At 46.1% G+C, this 18,249-nt stretch overlaps 1 protein-coding gene across 6 annotated transcripts in view; it reads right to left on the bottom strand.

Moving 5' to 3' along the window:
- Nucleotides 1–376: 376 nt before the first annotated feature.
- Nucleotides 377–18,249, bottom strand: part of LOC110498931 (transmembrane protein 94) — a 29,793-nt gene continuing 11,920 nt past the window's right edge. For 4 of the 6 annotated variants that reach the window (XM_036955722.1, XM_021575657.2, XM_021575659.2 and 1 more), the window contains exons 7-30: nucleotides 17,533–17,684; nucleotides 16,946–17,048; nucleotides 16,762–16,848; nucleotides 15,904–16,020; nucleotides 15,759–15,815; nucleotides 14,404–14,508; nucleotides 9,762–9,938; nucleotides 9,113–9,322; nucleotides 8,683–8,992; nucleotides 8,403–8,576; nucleotides 8,110–8,212; nucleotides 7,566–7,774; nucleotides 7,142–7,323; nucleotides 6,787–7,002; nucleotides 6,544–6,643; nucleotides 5,110–5,218; nucleotides 4,720–4,909; nucleotides 4,572–4,649; nucleotides 4,307–4,392; nucleotides 4,133–4,214; nucleotides 2,728–2,986; nucleotides 2,013–2,106; nucleotides 1,683–1,853; nucleotides 1,376–1,448 (exon numbers count right to left, since the gene is read on the bottom strand). In XM_036955722.1, coding sequence (XP_036811617.1) covers nucleotides 1,376–1,448; nucleotides 1,683–1,853; nucleotides 2,013–2,106; nucleotides 2,728–2,986; nucleotides 4,133–4,214; nucleotides 4,307–4,392; nucleotides 4,572–4,649; nucleotides 4,720–4,909; nucleotides 5,110–5,218; nucleotides 6,544–6,643; nucleotides 6,787–7,002; nucleotides 7,142–7,323; nucleotides 7,566–7,774; nucleotides 8,110–8,212; nucleotides 8,403–8,576; nucleotides 8,683–8,992; nucleotides 9,113–9,322; nucleotides 9,762–9,938; nucleotides 14,404–14,508; nucleotides 15,759–15,815; nucleotides 15,904–16,020; nucleotides 16,762–16,848; nucleotides 16,946–17,048; nucleotides 17,533–17,684 — 3,444 coding nt within the window. Of the gene's footprint in view, nucleotides 1,449–1,682; nucleotides 1,854–2,012; nucleotides 2,107–2,727; nucleotides 2,987–4,132; nucleotides 4,215–4,306; nucleotides 4,393–4,571; nucleotides 4,650–4,719; nucleotides 4,910–5,109; nucleotides 5,219–6,543; nucleotides 6,644–6,786; nucleotides 7,003–7,141; nucleotides 7,324–7,565; nucleotides 7,775–8,109; nucleotides 8,213–8,402; nucleotides 8,577–8,682; nucleotides 8,993–9,112; nucleotides 9,323–9,761; nucleotides 9,939–14,403; nucleotides 14,509–15,758; nucleotides 15,816–15,903; nucleotides 16,021–16,761; nucleotides 16,849–16,945; nucleotides 17,049–17,532; nucleotides 17,685–18,249 lie in introns of all 6 variants that reach the window. The other 2 variants (XM_036955721.1, XM_036955723.1) reach the window with 2 other exon arrangements.

The raw sequence follows: 18,249 nt of genomic DNA, 5'->3' as shown, positions 1-18,249 counted from the left end.
CTAACCAGAATTGAAAGAGTGGGAGGCCCCGGTGCACAACTTAGCAAGAGGACAAGTACATTAGTGTCTAGTTTGAGAAACAGACGCCTCACATGTCCTTAACTGGTAGCTTCATTAAATAGTACCCGCAAAACTCTGGGATTCTGGCTTTCTAGGCAATTTGTAAAAGGGTTTTCTAATGATCAATTAGCCTTTTAAAATGATAAACTTGGATTAGCTAACACAACGTGCCATTGGAACACAGGAGTGATGGTTGCTGATAATGAGCCTCTATACGCCTATGTAGATATTCCATTAAAAAAATTGCCGTTTCCAGCTACACTAATCATTTACAACATTAACAATGTCTAAACTGTATTTCTGATCAATTTGATGTTATTTTAATGAACAGTGTTTTTTTGCATTTCTTTCAAAAACAAGGACATTTCTAAGTGACCCCAAACTTTTGAACGGTAGTGTATCATAATTTTTGGGATGATAAAATATTTTCAGCGTAAACTTAAATGACTAAAACCAGATATAATGTGTGTAGAAAAGATAATGGAGCAATATTTTTTTTGACTTAGATAATATTTGAGGACTAACAATCACCAAAATAAAACTAGAATATAAAATTCCCAAAATGTCATGGCTTTGAGTTTGTTATAGTTATCTGAGTCACTCAGATACCGTAAGAACATGGCATGAGCCATAGGAAATTATCTTTAAAACTGTAAAATGTTCTCTCCGCCCCATGGCAAAATTGCAGGAAATTTGCTTTAAAACAGCTAAATGTTGCTTCTGCGGCCAAGAGGAGGGCCTCTAAATCCACACCATTGGCCACGCCAACTACCCCCCCACATCTACTTAGCCACCGCTGCTGAAAAAAATCCTGGTGGAAACCCTGTCTGGTATTGGGACAAAAGAAAGGAGGAACATGCTGAAGTGTGATAATCCCTATGTGATACAGTGTGAGACAATATCATAGACCAGTGACTGTGGGAGAAAAAAAAATCAATTATACCGTAATACAATTTAAACAAGGATCCCTCCCACCCCAAAAAAAGATTGGATTATCGCAGTGATAAACCACCCAGCAGGTGTAGCAGTTTGGTTGAGGTTAGCGCTACCTGCTAGGAGCCAGTGCTTTCGGGCTGAGGTGGGTTGAGTGCTCCTGGGTTCAGGTCAATGGGCACTGAGGAGGAGTGTGATTATGAGCTTGAGGTAGAAGTTCCCCTCAACCACAGATCTAGGATCATATTACCCTTTCTCCAATTCTAACAAACAAGAGGGATGAGAAACGATCTGACCCAGTGTCAGCAGTTAGAACCAACTTCAAGGGCTGATTGGTTCCCAGCATGTATTGCCACGCCCCTCTGTTCATTGTCTGAGCCAATCAGAAGGGAGAGTTCATCCCTAGTTTGGTCTCAAACTGTAGCTTCTGTCTCTTCTGGTAGCGAACCCTCACCCTGCAGACAGAAGGAATGGACAGATCAACACATAAGAACAGTTTTTCACCCCACATGACTATCCCTTCCCTAATCCTCTTCTCTCAACCATTCGGTCATCTGCAATCTTCTGCCTTTCTCTCTCTCTCCCTCCTATCATACCACTCCTACTCTACTTGCATAGTTAAATAAAGGCTAAATAAAAATCCTTTCCCCTTCCTACTTCTCTCCTCCCCTCACCCTCCTCCATCTTACCGTATCTCGTGTAGTTTGACAGCCTCATTGAGCAGCACCACCACCAGGGAGGACAGGGAGACCAGTAGCCAGGCCAGCATGGGGATGTCCTTCAGGTCAAAGGTCAAATGTGCCAACCGGTCCTGCCACAGCTGGTAGTCCACCGTGGCCTGCACCAACTGACCCAGCAGACTGGAGGTGGGGAGGAAGGGCGGGGAAGACCGAACGAGTGAGAAAAGAGTATCAGTTAAAACAATCTTGCCAAAACAAGCTGAAACTTCTCTATTGCAGCTGCCCTTTAATACTGGTCAGAAACAGTTAGGCTGCACGCGCACACACACAAACACTTACACAACGGGGACAGTGAGGCACCACCAGGTGTTGCTGAAGGGGTTCTTCTTCCACAGCGGCTGAGAGCGATGGACATAGCTCAGAGAGATGACCACTGGGAAAGGAGGGCGAGAGAAATGGAAAGAAAATAAAACGTACATACATGAACCTTGGCTCTCTATATAGGGCCCTGGTCAAAAGTAGTGCACTATATAGGAAATAAGGTGCTATTTGGGATACAACCGGACTTGATAGATGCAGGGGTGAGAGTGACACAGAAAGCTCCTCCTGCCTCCCGGGTGGCGCAGTGGTCTAAGGCTGTGCCCCCAGAGACTCTGTGTTCGAGCCCAGGCTCTGTCGCAGCCGGCTGTGACCGGGAGGTCCATGGGGCGACGCACAATTGGCCTAGCGTCGTCCGGGTTAGGGAGGGTTTGGCCGGTAGGGATTTCCTTGTCTCATCGCGCACTAGCGACTCATGTGGCGGGCCGGGCGCAATACACGCTAACCAGGTCGCCAGGTGCACGGTGTTTCCTGCGACACATTGGTGCGGCTGGCTTCCGGGTTGAATGCACGCTGTGTTAAGAAGCAGTGCGGCTTGGTTGGGTTGTGTTTCGGAGGATGCATGGCTTTCGACCTTCGTCTCTCCCGAGCCCGTACGGGAGTTGTGATGAGACAAGATAGTAACTACTAACAATTGAATACCCCCCCACCCCCCAAAAAATAAAGCTCCTCCTACCTGTGTGCAGGGCCAGGAACCCAGCCATGACTTTCTGAGTGAGCAGCAGGCCGTTGGACAGCTCCCTGAACCAATGGGGAGCGTCCTGAGCCGAACTGACCCTGAGGATATCACTACAGCTGATGGTGGTGTTCTCTGCCATGGTCAGGTTGTTGGCCCTCAGGCAGACCTCGTGCAGCGTGAAGCCAAAGCCCAGGAGGTAGGCACACACAGTCAGGCCAAACCTCAAAAGGAAACAACCCAGGAAGTAGTTCTGCGTCTGCAGGAAGTAGATATACACAAATCTAAATGTTAAAAGGAATGCCATGGTACACATGTCATGATTAAGATAGATAACACACATCTGATTCAGAACTAGAAGAGAAATGAAAATGAATATAAACTTAGCATAGTCTAACGCAGGGCTCTTCGACCCTGTTCCTGGAGAGCGCCCCTCCTGTAGGTTTTCACTCCGACCCGGTTCCTGGAGAGCTCCCCTCCTATAGGTTTTCACTCCGACCCTGTTCCTGGAGAGCTCCCCTCATGTAGGTTTTCACTCTGACCCTGTTCCTGGAGAGCTCCCCTCCTATAGGTTTTCACTTCAACCCCAGTTGTAACTAACCTGATTCAGTTTATCAACCAGCTAATTATTAGAATCAGGTATGCTAGATTAGGGTCGGATTGAAAACCTACAGGACGGTACCTCTCCAGGAACATGGTCAGAGTGAAAACCTACAGGACAGTAACTCTCCAGGAACAGGGTCAGAGTGAAAACCTACAGGACAGTAGCTCTCCAGGAACAGGGTCAGAGTGAAAACCTACAGGACAGTAGCTCTCCAGGAACAGGGTCAGAGTGAAAACCTACAGGACGGTAACTCTCCAGGAACATGGTCAGAGTGAAAACCTACAGGACAGTAACTCTCCAGGAACAGGGTCAGAGTGAAAACCTACAGGACAGTAGCTCTCCAGGAACAGGGTCAGAGTGAAAACCTACAGGACAGTAGCTCTCCAGGAACAGGGTCAGAGTGAAAACCTACAGGACAGTAACTCTCCAGGAACAGGGTCAGAGTGAAAACCTACAGGACAGTAGCTCTCCAGGAACAGGGTCAGAGTGAAAACATACAGGACGGTAACTCTCCAGGAACAGAGTCAGAGTGAAAACCTACAGGACGGTAACTCTCCAGGAACAGAGTCAGAGTGAAAACCTACAAGACGGTAACTCTCCAGGAACAGGGTCAGAATGAAAACCTACAGGACAGTAGCTCTCCAGGAACAGGGTCAGAGTGAAAACCTACAAGACAGTAGCTCTCCAGGAACAGGGTCAGAGTGAAAACCTACAGGACCGTAACTCTCCAGGAACAGCCCTGGTCTAGTGTACAGTAATACGTCTAAAACCGGGCCGGTGTGGGTAAACTACAATACGTACCTTTCTGGGGATGGCATCTTGGTTCTTCCCCGTGGCCACGTTCATCACAGAACTTTCTGGTGGCTTTCCTAAGAACGACACACTGCCAACACAACACACATAGTTATCATGTGTAATGCTGCTCTACTATATAACATTTCAGTTTGAAACCCATTTGGTTAGTAACAGTGATACCTGAGCAGTGGACAGCTGAAACAGGACAGCCAGAGGATATCAGTGATGTTCATGGGAGGTGGGAGCTGGGCGAGGCAGGCCAGAAACTACACAACGGCAGGGAAACAAACAATACTTTCAGAAAATATTCAGCTAAAACTGTTGCATCCCTCAGCTCTTTTATTATAGAAAAAATAAATAGGCTGGTATGAGAAACTGGGGTGACAAAAAGAGCATTAGTATTTCAAGAATGCGAGGCTCAGGACAGTCATGTTCTCTCTCTCACCTGGATGAGGACCAGGGTCAGCTGACACTGCAATAGGAACAGGAAGCTCTTGCGGATGCCGTACGTAGTGTGACGCGCCTTGAAGGGAATCATACACGTAAAATAAATATATTGTATCTCTGTGTGCGTGCAAGTGTACGTGTCTCACCTGTTCTATGAGTTTGACCATGCTGACAGACTCCCCCTGGTGGAAGGTGACAGAACAGGCCAGGGTGTTGAGTTGACCAGAGAGACTGAGGGGAGACAGACCCTCCACCTCCCCGTTCAGGCCTGCTCCTGTCGCGTAGCCGAACGTCTCCCACGAACACCGCGACGGGTACAGGGGGTCCAGGGCGATGCTGGGGGAAGGACAGGTGGTTTTGTTGTTATTCATCTTTGTTTATGAGGAACGGTATTGTTGACTTCATAATTTCATTAATGCCTGAAGCAGTTGTGTTATCAGGTTGTAAGTGAATGTATGGACGCACATCTTAGACTATTTATAAATGAACTAGGCAACAGCTGCCGTGTTTGTGACAGGCGTTTGTTTCACGTGTACCTGAGGTCGCTCTGTAGGAAGAGGCAGCTGTTGCGGAAGTTGGCAGAGCTCCCCAGGCAGCACGTCACCTCTCTGTTCTCCTGCATGATCTTTATCATCTCACACATAGCTACACACACACAAAAAAAAGATTCAGAACAATCTCACACACGTACAATGAGCAAAAAATATGAATCTAACAATTTCTAAGATTTTACTGAGTTACAGTTCAAATACGGGAATCAGTCAACTGAAATAAATTCATTAGGCCCTGATCTATGGATTTCACATTACTGGGAATACAGAAGGTAGGGTCGTGGATCAGAAAACTAGTCAGAATTTCGTTTGACCGCCATTTGCCTCATTCTTCACATTGAGTTGATCAGGCTGTTGATTGTGGCCTGTTGAATTTACCCCACTCCTCTTCAATGGCTGTGCCAAGTTGCTGGATATTGGCGGGAACTGGAACGCGGTCGTACACGTCAATCCAGAGTATCCCAAACATGCTCAATGGGTGACATGTCTGGTTAGCATGCAGGCTGTGGAAGAACTGGGACATTTTCAGCTTCCTGGAGTTGTGTTCAGATCCTTGTGACATGGTTGTGCATTATCATGCTGAAACATGAGGTGATGGATGAATGGCTCGACAATGGGCCTCAGGATCTCATCACGGTATCTCTGTGCATTCAAATTGCCATCAGTAAAATGCAATTGTGTTCGCCTGCCCATACCATAATCCCACCATGGGGCACTCTGTTCACAACGTTGACATCAGCAATCTGCTCGCCCACAAGTTGTCATAAACGTGGTCTGCGGTTGTGAGGCCGGTTGGACGTATTGCCAAAGTCTCTAAAACAATGTTGAGGCGGCTTATGGTAGATAAATTAACATAACATTTTCAGGTAACAGCTCTGGTGGACATTCCTGCAGTCAGCATGCCAAAAGCACACTCCCTCAAAACTTGATATCTGTGGCATTGTGTTGTGTGACAAAGCTGCATATTTTAGAGTGACCTTTTATTGTCCCTTGCACAAGGTGCACCCGTGTAATGATCATGCAGTTTAATCAGCTTCTTGATATGCCACACCTGTCAGGTGGATGGATTACCTTGGCAAAGGAGACATGCTCACTCACCGAGATGTAAACAAATTTGTGCAAAAAAATTCAGAGAAATAGGCTTTTTGTGCTTATGGAACATTTCGGGGATCTTTAATTTCAGCTCATGAAACATGGGACCAACACTTTACATGCATATTTTTGTTCAGTGTAGCTGTAACAAGCATAGCTACATTGCAAATAAATTATTGATATTGATAAAATAAACTTAAATACCATGATCAATTGATTTGTATATTAAAAACATAGTAATGTCTTTGTACCAAATACTAAGCATAGTATAAAGCAGAAAAGGTTGATTCATGTACGGGAAGTGAACTGTAATATGTTCTGACTCACTCTCTGGGGTACAGTCGGTGAAGAGAGGCACCAACAGAGGCACGTTGTCAATGTTCTTCAGGTGAGGACGAACCTGGTGGATACCACGAGGTAGCTTCGCCTGGAGGGGGGGGGGGGGGGGGGGGGGGGGGGACGAGGGCGAGAAAGAAGGGTTAGCAAGAAACAGGTCACAAGTCACAGTTGAGAAGAGAAAACGAGAAGAAAAGAAAAGAGAAGGAAAGACAAACAGTATTTGTCCTGTACTCTGTTGCAGTCCTCCAGGAAGCTGGGAACATCAGCAGTCTCCTCCTCTGGTAACAACGGCCCTTCTGCCTCATCTCGGGAGTCTTGGTGCAGGTCATCATGCAGGGAGTCCTGGCCTGGACTGTTGGGGGCACCGTCACAGGGACTGTCCCTGTTTGGGGTCAGAGAGATGTGACAGTTCCACCCTGTCTCCAGGCCCATCTTCTCTGCAAACACCTTACACATACACAGGAGAAACAGACAGACAGGCAGATTGTCACCATTGTCATCAGCTTTGCCGTCACAAACATCTCAGAAAACACACCGTACTGCACCACATCGTCACCACCACAAACATCTCAGCAAACACACCGACCTTGCTGCGTAGTTCATCCTCCATGGAGAAGTAGACGAAGCGTATGCAGGCGGTGACCAGAGCGTCTATGAGCCTGACGGTGTCCAGACGAGCCTGGAACTGGGATGACACCATTCCCATGAAGATCTGACCACTCAGAGCCTGAACACAGTCATCCTTCTCCACACCTTCTCCTATACCCTCTATGGAGAGATGTCAGGGGAGAGAGAGAGAAAGGAGGGGGACAAGACATGAAAATAAATATAAGCAAAAGTCACACGAAGGTACAACACAAAACACATTGTAAGTGTAGCTGCATCATCCTCTCTTCCCACCCTCTCCACTCGCCCCACCCTCTCCACTCGCCCCACCCTCTCCACTCGCCCCACCCTCTCCACTCGCCCCACCCTCTCCACTCGCCCCACCCTCTCCACTCCTCCCTTACCATCAGAGCTCCAGGAGTTCCTGCGGGAGTCGTATTTGATAGGGGTGGTGGAGGGCAGTTCTACCCCAGAGAAGAGGTTGGGTCCGGGGGCTAGCTCCACACATTTCCCATTGAGCTGGTTGGACAGGGACACCTGCATGGGCTTGTAGGCAAAGGCAGAGCAGTAGCCCGACAGACAGGCACGCTGGTAGAAGTCCAGAACTTTCTTCCTGTAGGGGGGTAGCCATATAAAGAGTGAATAATGCATGAAGGCCTTTATGTTTATTGTGGTATAAGCAGAATTCTATATAATTCCAATGCAAGAACCCCCCAAAATTGTGCCCAGTCACTGATATCAGCAGCCCCCTTAGCCACGTTATCCTGGTGCCGGGTCTGCTCATTAGGTTATTATAAGGCTGCGATAAGACTACATAAGGCTGCAATAAGACTACATAAGGCTGCAATAAGACTACATAAGGCTGCAATAAGACTGTGATAAGACTACATAAGGCTGCAATAAGGTTGTCATCAGGCTGCTATAAGGTTGTCATCAGGCTGCTCTGACCTGTCGGAGCCAGAGAGGGGATAGATGTCGGATCCGTCCCAGACATCAGTGCAGGCCTCCAGGATGAGGTCAGCTGAGCCGTGAGACAACATCTGGACGTTATCTAGGGGTGAGCGGTCAGGGGTCACAGAGGTGCAACAAAACAATTCCAAGAAAGAGGTCAAGGCTAAAGAAGAGGGTAAGAGACGGAGAGAGCGAGTGTGAAACCAGAGAGATGGAGTGAAAGTGAGCGAAGGGGAAGAAAGACAAAGAATAAAAGAGCTATAGAGAAAGAAAACGCTAGCTATTCTCACTGGAAGAGGAGTCTCTGATGAAGAGGGAGATGAGGTGGCTGATGGGAGGTTGTCTCTTGGTGAAGTTGTGTAGGCGTCGAGGGACAGACTCCTTGGCCTTCTCCCCACAGGGCAGCTGGTACAGAGCCAGGTGGTTCTCCTGTTTGAACAGCTCCCTCGCCCCGGGAGTGAACCCTGAGAAACACACGGGAAGAAAAATAATGAAATAGAAGGGGTCAAGTTGTGTGTGTATGCATGCATGCGTGCGTACGTGTGCATCTCTTCCCTTCCTTCTCCTCACCTATAAGCCTGGACAGCTCACACAGTCCCCAGGGCACGTGGACAGGCAGCACGGCCCCGTGGCTTTCCTGCAGCGCCAGGTTACTGAGGTGGTCGGAGAAGCGGCAGAGCTGCTGGGTGACGCTGGCGTTGCACAGGTTGAGCAGGATGTTGAGGCCCAGGGGCTTGAGGCTGGGCAGGTGGCACTGCCAGCCCTGCTCGTCGAACTGGATACTCACCGGGTTCTGCTGGTCCTGAGACAGACTCAGCATCTCCAGGTGGTAGTCACACACGTAGTCCTCCGCGTCATTGTCACAGCAACCCACCATGTCCTGAGAGAGGGGTGGCGAGAGAGAGACAGGGGAAAAAGGAGGGGAATGAATGCTGTGCAGTAAGATAGTGATGACAAGAGATTGATTGATATATTGTGTGTGTGTGAACGCGCACCTTACCTGTTCAGGGCCCTGGTCCCCTCCCTCGGTGTTGTGGCTGAAGCTGACATTAGATCCCGAGGGGTGTTTGGTGCGTGTCTCCTGCGCCTGCCGCCGAGGCTGAACTGTGTCTTCGGAACGGCCGGTGTCATGTGAAGTCTCACTGGGCTCATGCCCGCCCCCCATCCCATCCATCACTGGCATACACAGCAGAGCCTCCCCCTCCTGGGTCTGACAGATAGGAAGACCAGCCAAATCAGACTTTCAATCACTGAAAAGATTCTATCAACTGTCAAAGCGTGTCTCAGTCACTACCTCAGACGCTTTAAAGGAAATAGATCATGGTCTCACGTCAGATAACGCGACGGTCGTGTCGCGTTAGAACGACTCCATCTGACGGAAGACAATGGAAACTAGATACTAAAAAAGAGAGCAATTCTATCATCATTGACGTTCTATATTCTAGTACTACAGGTTTAAAATGTCACTTACAGGACCTCGTAGACAATAAGAGCCCTTATAGGTAACCGAACGATACATCTGATTTTAGTGGGCAAAGAACAGGAGAAGATGAAGAGCAATTGATGAAAAAGTAGCAATCTACAGACGTATACCCCCCCCCCCACCCCAAATACACACCTTCTTGTCTACTCAAAACACAAACACGCACCTCGTCACGGTCATCGTCGGGCTCCATGCGGCAGAAGGAGTTGACAGACAGGTCGTCTCGCAGGTCTTGCTGACTGTCGCTGTGAGGCGGCTCCACGCGACCACTGAAGAACAACACGGTCTCTGGACTGGGGTTAGGCCAGGATAATACACCCTGTTTGTCCACACAACACAACACCTGGCGAGAGAGAGAGAAGAGTTATACCCGTGTTCATTTCGACGGCGAAAATATTCATCAAACACCTGCATTGCAGTGGCAATTGACAGGACGATAACAGATAACAGTCCTCAACTGGCAGCTTCATTAAATAGTACCCACAAAACACCAGTCTCAATGTCAACAGTGAAGCGGCGACTCCGGGATGCTGGCCTTCTAGGCAGGGTTCCTCTGTCCAGTGTCTGTGCTCTTTTGCACATCTTAATCTTTTCTTCTTATTAGCCAGTCTGAGATATGGCTTTTTCTTTGTATCTCTGCCTAGAAGGTCAGCATCCCAGAGTCGCCTCTTCACTGTTGACATTGAGACTGGTGTATTGCGGGTACTATTTAATGAAGCTGCCAGGTGAGAACTTTTGAGACCGTCTGTTTCTCAAACTAGACACTAATGTACTTGTCATCTTGCTCAGTTGTGCACCGGGGCCTCTAACTCCTCTTTCTATTCTGGTTAGAGCCAGTTTGCGCTGTTCTGTGAAGGGAGTAGTACACAGTGTTGTACCAGACTATTGTGGAGGACTTAATTCTTCTGCTGCCGCGGATATAGCTGGGATGATGCTGGGCAAAAGGCCCAAAAAACTATACAGACAATGACTTCATCAAACAAGACTATTTCACGACGCATCAGTGACGTGGCAGGAGATGTTTTGAAACAATTACTGCTTCGCCTACAAGCCAGTGAATTCTATGCGTTACAGCTGGATGAGTCAACAGACGTGGCAGCCGGGCACAGGTCCTGATATCCATTACGTTTATGGGGGTCAATTAAGGAAGACATCCTCTTCTGGAAACCAGGACAACAGGAGAGTATATATTTAAAGTACTGGACAGCTTTGTGACATCCAATGGACTTTGGTGGTCAAGATGTGTTGGTATCTGTACTGATGGCACAAAAGCCAAAACAGGGAGACATGGGAGTGGTAACGCGCGTGCAAGCAGTTGCTCCCGACGCCACTTGGGTACACTGCAGCATCCACCGAGAGGCTCTTGCTGCTAAGGGAATGCCAGAGAGCTTGAAAGACGTTTTGGACACTACAGTGAAAATGGTTAACTTTGTTAAAGCAAGGCCCCTGAACTCTAATGTATTTTCTACACTATGCAATGATATGTGCAGCGACCATGTAACACAAGTGCGCTGGTTATCAAGGGGCAAAGTATAATAAAAAATAAATAAATTGAGAGACGAGCTTAAAGTTCTTACTGACCATCATTTTCACTTGTCTGACCGCTTGCATGATGATGAGTTTCTCACACGACTTGGCCTATCTGGGTGATGTTTTTTCTCACCTGAATGACCTGAATCTAGGATTACATTTTCCATTGTCCGCCTGTGACCTACCATTAGTGATCACCAGCCCCCAGAATCAAAATGTTTATTTTACAAAACGTTTAGGCTACTAATTTGGAGAAGCTTAGTTACCGTGACTAGACAGTCACAAGGAATTTGACTACTTACGACAAAACTTAGATTATAATATAGCTACAGCATGTCAAGGGGCAGGGCTCCAGACTATGACCCTTTAGTAGCATTTTGTGACCTTTTGACTTGGCTGTACGAGTAAAACTATTTATTTAGTCTCATCAGTGCGATCTGAACATTCATTATAATGGTCACCTCACTCAAATGTCTCAAAACTTGATTTGGTCAAACAGTAAAGTGCATTATCTTCATGACTCCTGTAATGAAAGTGTCTGCCCAGCCCATGGGCCTGTTTCGCTGGGACCTGCTGCTGTGATGAGCGAGCCACTCTCCCAGAGATAAAAAAAAAAAAAAGGCTCGTGATTGTATAACATTTCAAAATCCATTTGTGACAAATACATAGCTCTGGAAGCAACTGTTGTTCTCAGCTTTCTGTGGGTATAATTTTAAATTTGTCATATCTTAATCTTGAGCTCAATAGCAACTATTTTACAACCAAGATATTTGATATGGCTTTTAGATCATAGCGTATGAAATATGCACTTGCAATGGCCGATGCACAAGGTAGCAGGAAATGCAACAGGTTTTTTTTTTTGGGGGGGGGGGGGGGGGATTAGCTCCAAAATAATTTTGCCTTTGATATTAGTGCACATAAAGATCAGGGTTTCCTTAGCCAGAAATAGCCGGCTTTTGGCCAATATTTATTTTGTTGAGAAGACAATACATAAAATTGTAGCCAGCCAATTGTCGGGGAGAAGGAAAAATCCCATCGCAAAATAATGCTTTTTTTTAGCCTATTCATTGATGGAAATACCTGTCTTTGTAAATACATTTGACTGGTCAAACTTATCGGTATATAAGTTAATTTGCATAATTGAGTAGAATTAAATTGGCACGTGTACAGTATATTCGTTATTTATCTTATTTGTGCGCATACAGCATTCAGATGGGGCTCCCGCGTGGTGCAACAGTCTAAGGCATTGAATCTCTGTGCTAGAGGCATCACTACAGACACTGGTTCGATTCAAGGCTGTATCACAACCTGCCGTGATTGGGAGTCCCATAGGACGGCGCACAATTGGCCCAGTGTCGTCCGGGTTAGGGTTTGGCGGGGGGAGGCCGTCATTGTAATTAAGAATTTGTTCTTAACGAACTTGCCCAGTTAAATAAAGGTTCTCTCTCTCTATATATATATATATATTTTTTTTTTACAGATAAGAGCATTTAATACATATTATGAGGCATGTCTTACCATGCTTCAAAGTTGCCTATCAGATCTCCTCTTTCTACATTTCTACCAGATATCTCTGTCACATGAAAACGTCTGACAATGTTGTTTCCCACTAATTCTATTAAGGAATGAACATTCACGAGTAGCCTAATGCCTTGCGCGCATTGCTGTGCATAGAATGTCAAGAAATAATACTTCCAACACTTTAAGCTAAATGTTCTGATCTGTTGCGCTTACCTTTTTTTAAATGTAGCTTAGGTCTACTGGTTGAATTTGGGATCTGTCCTCCCACAACTGTTCCAGAGTCTGTTTGGAATAGGCTATTTCTTTCTCGACATGCTGACCAATAGAATAGGTCAACTTTTCTACTATGGGTGAACAGTAGATTGACAGGCTAGGTATTTTGCTGCTCGTTACTTGTCTCGTTGGCTGAGGAAAAGTAAATGTGGACAGTTAATATAACATCTTCAAAGTGCACATCAGAATTCGGTAATGTTCTGTCATTCTGAGCACCATGGGTAGCGGGCCAAATCAGGTTACACACCCAATGTCTATCGGCCTGGGTAATGTTCCGGGTCAAATGTCCCGCGCCACATTTTCCTAATGCAGACCCTGATAAAGCTGGAAGCAAATTCATCTCCATTGAACAAAATTCATAAAATTCTGGAACCCTATTTTAAAATTCTAATATAACAATACCTTTTCAACCAACAATTCATGACAATCACTGGATTAGGTTGTACATCAAAACATACTGGATTATGCTGTTTGGACATGTCAGATGAAAATATATTTATTGAAAAGCATACCATCTCAGTAGTCTATTACATAGTCAAAAGCACTATGAATGACTTTATTGAAGTGATAAAAAAAAATATTATATCGTGTGACACCACAGAAAATAATTGGTGCGACCAAATCATGGGCTGGTGACACCAACTGAAAAAGTCAGTGGCAACAGTGTCACCAAGAGAACATGTTAGTTTGGAGCCCTGTCAAGGGGTGTGATTTTTTTATCAGCTGCAGAGTAATGTGTTCTTCTGCCAATTTGGCTGTTGTGAAGAGAATCCGATACGATATTTTTCTCCCCAATTTCGTCACATTCAATTGGTTGTCTTGTCCCATTGATGCAACTCCCGTACGGACTCGGGAGAGGCGAAGGTCGTGCATCCTCTAAAACACAACCCCGCCAAGCCACATTGCTTCTTGACACACTGCACGCTTATCCCGGAAGCCAGGTGCACCAATGTGTCGGAGGAAACACTGTACACCTGGTGACCGTTGTCAGCGTGCACGCTAGAGCGCGATGGGACAAGGGCATCCCGGCCGGCCAAACACTCCCCTAACCCGGACGACGCTGGGCCAATTGTGCTTCGCCTCATGGGTCTCCCAGGCGGGACCTGCTGCGACACAGCCCTGTATCGAACCAGGATCTGTAGTAACGCAGATAGCACTGCGATGCAGTGCCTTAGATCGCTGAAGCACTCGCAATAGGATGTTACAGAGAAAAATATGTCGGCAGGGTGGGAAACATTTATTTGATTGTTTTCGTACCTATAACCCCCTCTGAATTTTTTTTTTACTAAACTAAATAGACAAAATAATTGTGCCAAAAGAGAGTGCCAAAATGAACACTTATATAAACACACTGAAGAACAACACTGTCTCCGGACTGGGGTTAGGCAGAATAATATACCATGAATTGTCAATACAACACTGTGTGTGTGTGTGTGTGTGTGTGTGTGTGTGTGTGAGACGCACACGTACAAACTAGTACTTACAGTGACAGAGCCGAGTGTGTGTAGCAGGCTGGAGGTGTAGCAGAGAGTCTGGGATTCTCCCCTCAGCACTCCCACCAGGTGTCTCCACACACACCGCAGCATCTCCTGCACACACACAGTTACGCTACATCACATTTACACCCACTACTGGAAAAAAAGATAAACAAGTCATAGTTGACTAAATTTTACGTTTGTCAGACATTATAAGAACGCAAAACTGGTCTGATGTTGAAAGGAGTGCCCAACCCTCAACATTGCTTGTGTAGATCGCAATCCGAAAAGAATGGTGAAGATTAAACGCAGGAAGACTGTCATTACACTCCTCAATCAAAAAACCTGCTGAAATTCCAAAGCCTATGAACACTATTGACATATTGAAATCCATAATGTCTTCAAAAAGTCAAGACTTGCTGCTAAGGCGATTGAGTCGAGCTGCTACCATAGTATGGGAGGACAGACTGCAGAATTACAGACTGCAGGGTTAGATGAAGCACATGAAATAGCCTTTATGCTCGGTTGCAGTCAGTAGCATCTATTCTACAGCATATATTCTACTAGCTATATACTAATGGTGGGAAAAGTGGGAAAATAAATAATCTCAAGAACACCTCAAACTTTCCCAAAAGGTTTTGGAACCTCAATGCGAGTAAAACACAGCATTGGTAGACGTCCTTTAGATGTCTTGAGTCTGACCGTACACTCTCAGATGCTTCCTTTCCTTAACTCCTTTCCTTAACTCCTTTCCTCATGAAATCATATTGCGCCCACCAATTAGGTCCTTTTCAGATTAGTGTTCATCAAGTAAGGCACTTGAGGAAAGGAGGGTGTTTTGAGAGTAAAAGGAGACAGCTAGAGGGGCTGATTTCCCCATCATGCATTACAAGCAGGCTCAGGGTAGGGGCCAATCCAGAACCAAGCTCAAGCCCTTCCCCTTCTAGCGGGGAGGGTGCTGGGGGTTAGTTCATGACTGGGCCAATATGTCAGTAGCGCAGCAGGGGTTGGTGGGGACTGGGGTTCGTGGGTGTCGAAGCGTTACGTGATCAGGTGAAGAAATGGTATGATGACAAATGACCAAAACAAGATTAGTCAAATTTGCCCTCCCATCAGGGAAGATCTGATTGGCTGACAAATAGAACTGATAAAAAGATATCGTCATGCCAGATGAAGAAAATCAACAAAATAAGAGAAACAATGCAAAACTAAATACATGATTGTAGTACTAAACTCGAACAACAAAAGGAAATACGTGAGGGCGTGAGCTGCGTACAGGGTTTCATGGTGGGCGGTGCAGTGGCGAGAGCGGGCAGCGTGAGGACAGGGGGAGGGCGAGGGAGCTGAGAGTTGAGAGTTTATACCTGGGAGGACACCACTTCAGTATAGCTGCTTAGAGTGTCCTCAGAGAACTTAGCAAGCTGGGGTGAGAGAAGAGGCTAGTTAAACCACACAGGAGCCTCTCTGTCTCTCACATGGCACGCAAGTGTGTGTACGCGCGTGTCTCACCAGGCCAGTAGGAGAAGCTCTGCTGGACTCAGCCAGGACACTAGCCTCTCCATAGGCATTGACCAGCACCCACATGACAGGAAACAGCAGGGGAAGGATGGGCAGCACTCCCATCAGCTGGAATACACAAAACACTTACTACAATAAGGAGAATCTACTATATCTTATTGCACATTGTAGTGGAAATTTCCTGTATTACCAAATCACAAGAGAGCAAACCACACACAAGACAGAGTTATCATAAAGTCCATCTTTAATTATATGAGCTCCATCACAACCCTGTGACTCTCAGATCAACTCAGTGTCTATAAATGAATTCTCTGAGAGTCCTTACACATTGCAACTGAGATCCTTTATAGCAAAGACACACATTTGCCAGACAGCAAATTATCGTTCAGCTTTGGTCTCCTAAACTGTGTTCTTATCTCGCTCTTGGTACCACTCAGAAACAAAAACACTACCTCTTCCAATGGCATATATCAAATACACCCCCTCCTGGACAAGATCACAGAGAGACAGTGACTGGCACACAGACATTGTGGAGCCAAGAGATAATTGGTTCCCCCTCAACCATCCCTTCACATGGTTTAAAAGATCTGTTTACACATGACACATTCACAGATAAGACTAACCAGACCTCTCCCCTCTCTGGGCCCACGTAACTTTGCCCACATAAGCATGCTATAAAATGAATAAAACATCTTATTTATAAATGTTAACTAAATAATTCTGATTCTGCCAGGACAACATCATCTCTGGATGAGATTCTGTCCCCACAGGTTAAGCCTACCCTGGCATATCATGTATGAAAAATAAGGAGAAGAGGCACGACCAAGAAAATGTGTCGAGTCTCCATACCTGCAGCTGGATGAAGTTGAAGCGCCCAGGAGTGAGGCCGGGGGCGCCGCAGAAATACCGCACCGTATTCACGACCAAGAACGCCACCTATAGGAGGAGAGGCGTGACATATGAGGGACCGCATCCAGTAGATATAAAGAATTAACTGTGCATCTGTGCGCGTGTGTGTACGCTTGTGTCTCACCAGTACTATAGGGCAGGCGAACTTGGCCATGATCGACTGCACGGTGAACCTCTCATTATCCAGGGCTGTGATTGGTCGAGACAGAGCCAGGTCAAGACTGTTCCTGTGCAGTACAGAGTGGAATTCAGCCAGGGGTGTCAGTCATTTTATAAAACTTTATGGGACAGTTTACTGGACCCATGCAGATCAAGCCTAATCCTGGAGAGAAAAGCATGTTTAGTTCAAGCGTAGGCTTAATCTGGGTATGGGAGACTGCTTAAAAAGTGACCATTTCAGGCTTCCCTCGACTCTAGTTCCATGATTTGCGCAAACTTTATACTTGAGTTCAATTTTTGGACCTTCTCCAATAAGAATAAACTTCATTTGTATAGCACTTCTCAATGTAAATAACAAAATGCTTCACATCATAAAATAACCAAATAAAAGCACTAACAAAGAAACAAAGACGGGAGAAAGGAGAAGAAAGATGGCTCCTCCTCCTCCGCAAAACTAGCTAGTGGTGAACTGTTACCTCAAACTCGTTCACCTCACCAGTCAAGTCAGACGGTCCAGCCTCAAAGGTGGACTTGAGGGGAAGCATTACCAACCTGACGCTGTCGAGGATGGGGGTGCGGACCACCCTGAAGAGGCGGTGCTGCTGGGGGCTCTGGGGAACCCTCTTCTGGTCCCCCCGGGGGGAGGGAGGAGGGGAGAGAGGTGGGAAAAGGTCACCTGGCTCCAGAACTATATGCTCATCATCCTAGAGAAAGGAGATGTAGAGGACACAGGGAGTGAATACAGGTGAGAGACATACACATATCTCATCCTTGATTTTGTATTTATTATGATCCCCATTTCCTGGGATCCAGCTAAATTAAGGCAGTTATACAATTTTTTTTAAACATTAGAATACATTTCACAACACATTGTGTTCCCTCATGCCACTACTCTACTACCACATATCTATAATACAAAATCCATGTGTACGTGTGTGTATAGTGCGTATGTTATCATGTGTAGGCAGTCATTGTAAATAAGAATTTGATCTGAACTCACTTGCCTAGTTAAATAAAGGTTATATTAAAATGTGTGTGTATGCATGTGTCTGTGCGTCACAGTCCCCACTGTTCCATAAGGTGTATTTTGATTTGTTTAAAAAAAAAATCTAATTTTACTGCTTGCATGAGTTATCTGACGTGGGATAGAGTTCCATGTAGTCATGGCTCTATGTAGTACTGTGCTGGACTTAGGGATTGTGAAGAGACCTCTGGTGGCATGTCTTGTGTGGTATGCATAGGAGTCCGAGCTGTGTGTTAGTTTAAAAC

The sequence above is a fragment of the Oncorhynchus mykiss genome, chromosome 20, assembly GCF_013265735.2.
Source record: "Oncorhynchus mykiss isolate Arlee chromosome 20, USDA_OmykA_1.1, whole genome shotgun sequence".
In the NCBI taxonomy this organism is placed as follows: Eukaryota; Metazoa; Chordata; class Actinopteri; order Salmoniformes; family Salmonidae; genus Oncorhynchus; species Oncorhynchus mykiss.
The sequence above is the reverse complement of the archived record's forward strand: the minus strand, read 5'-3'. Positions and strand labels throughout refer to the sequence as shown.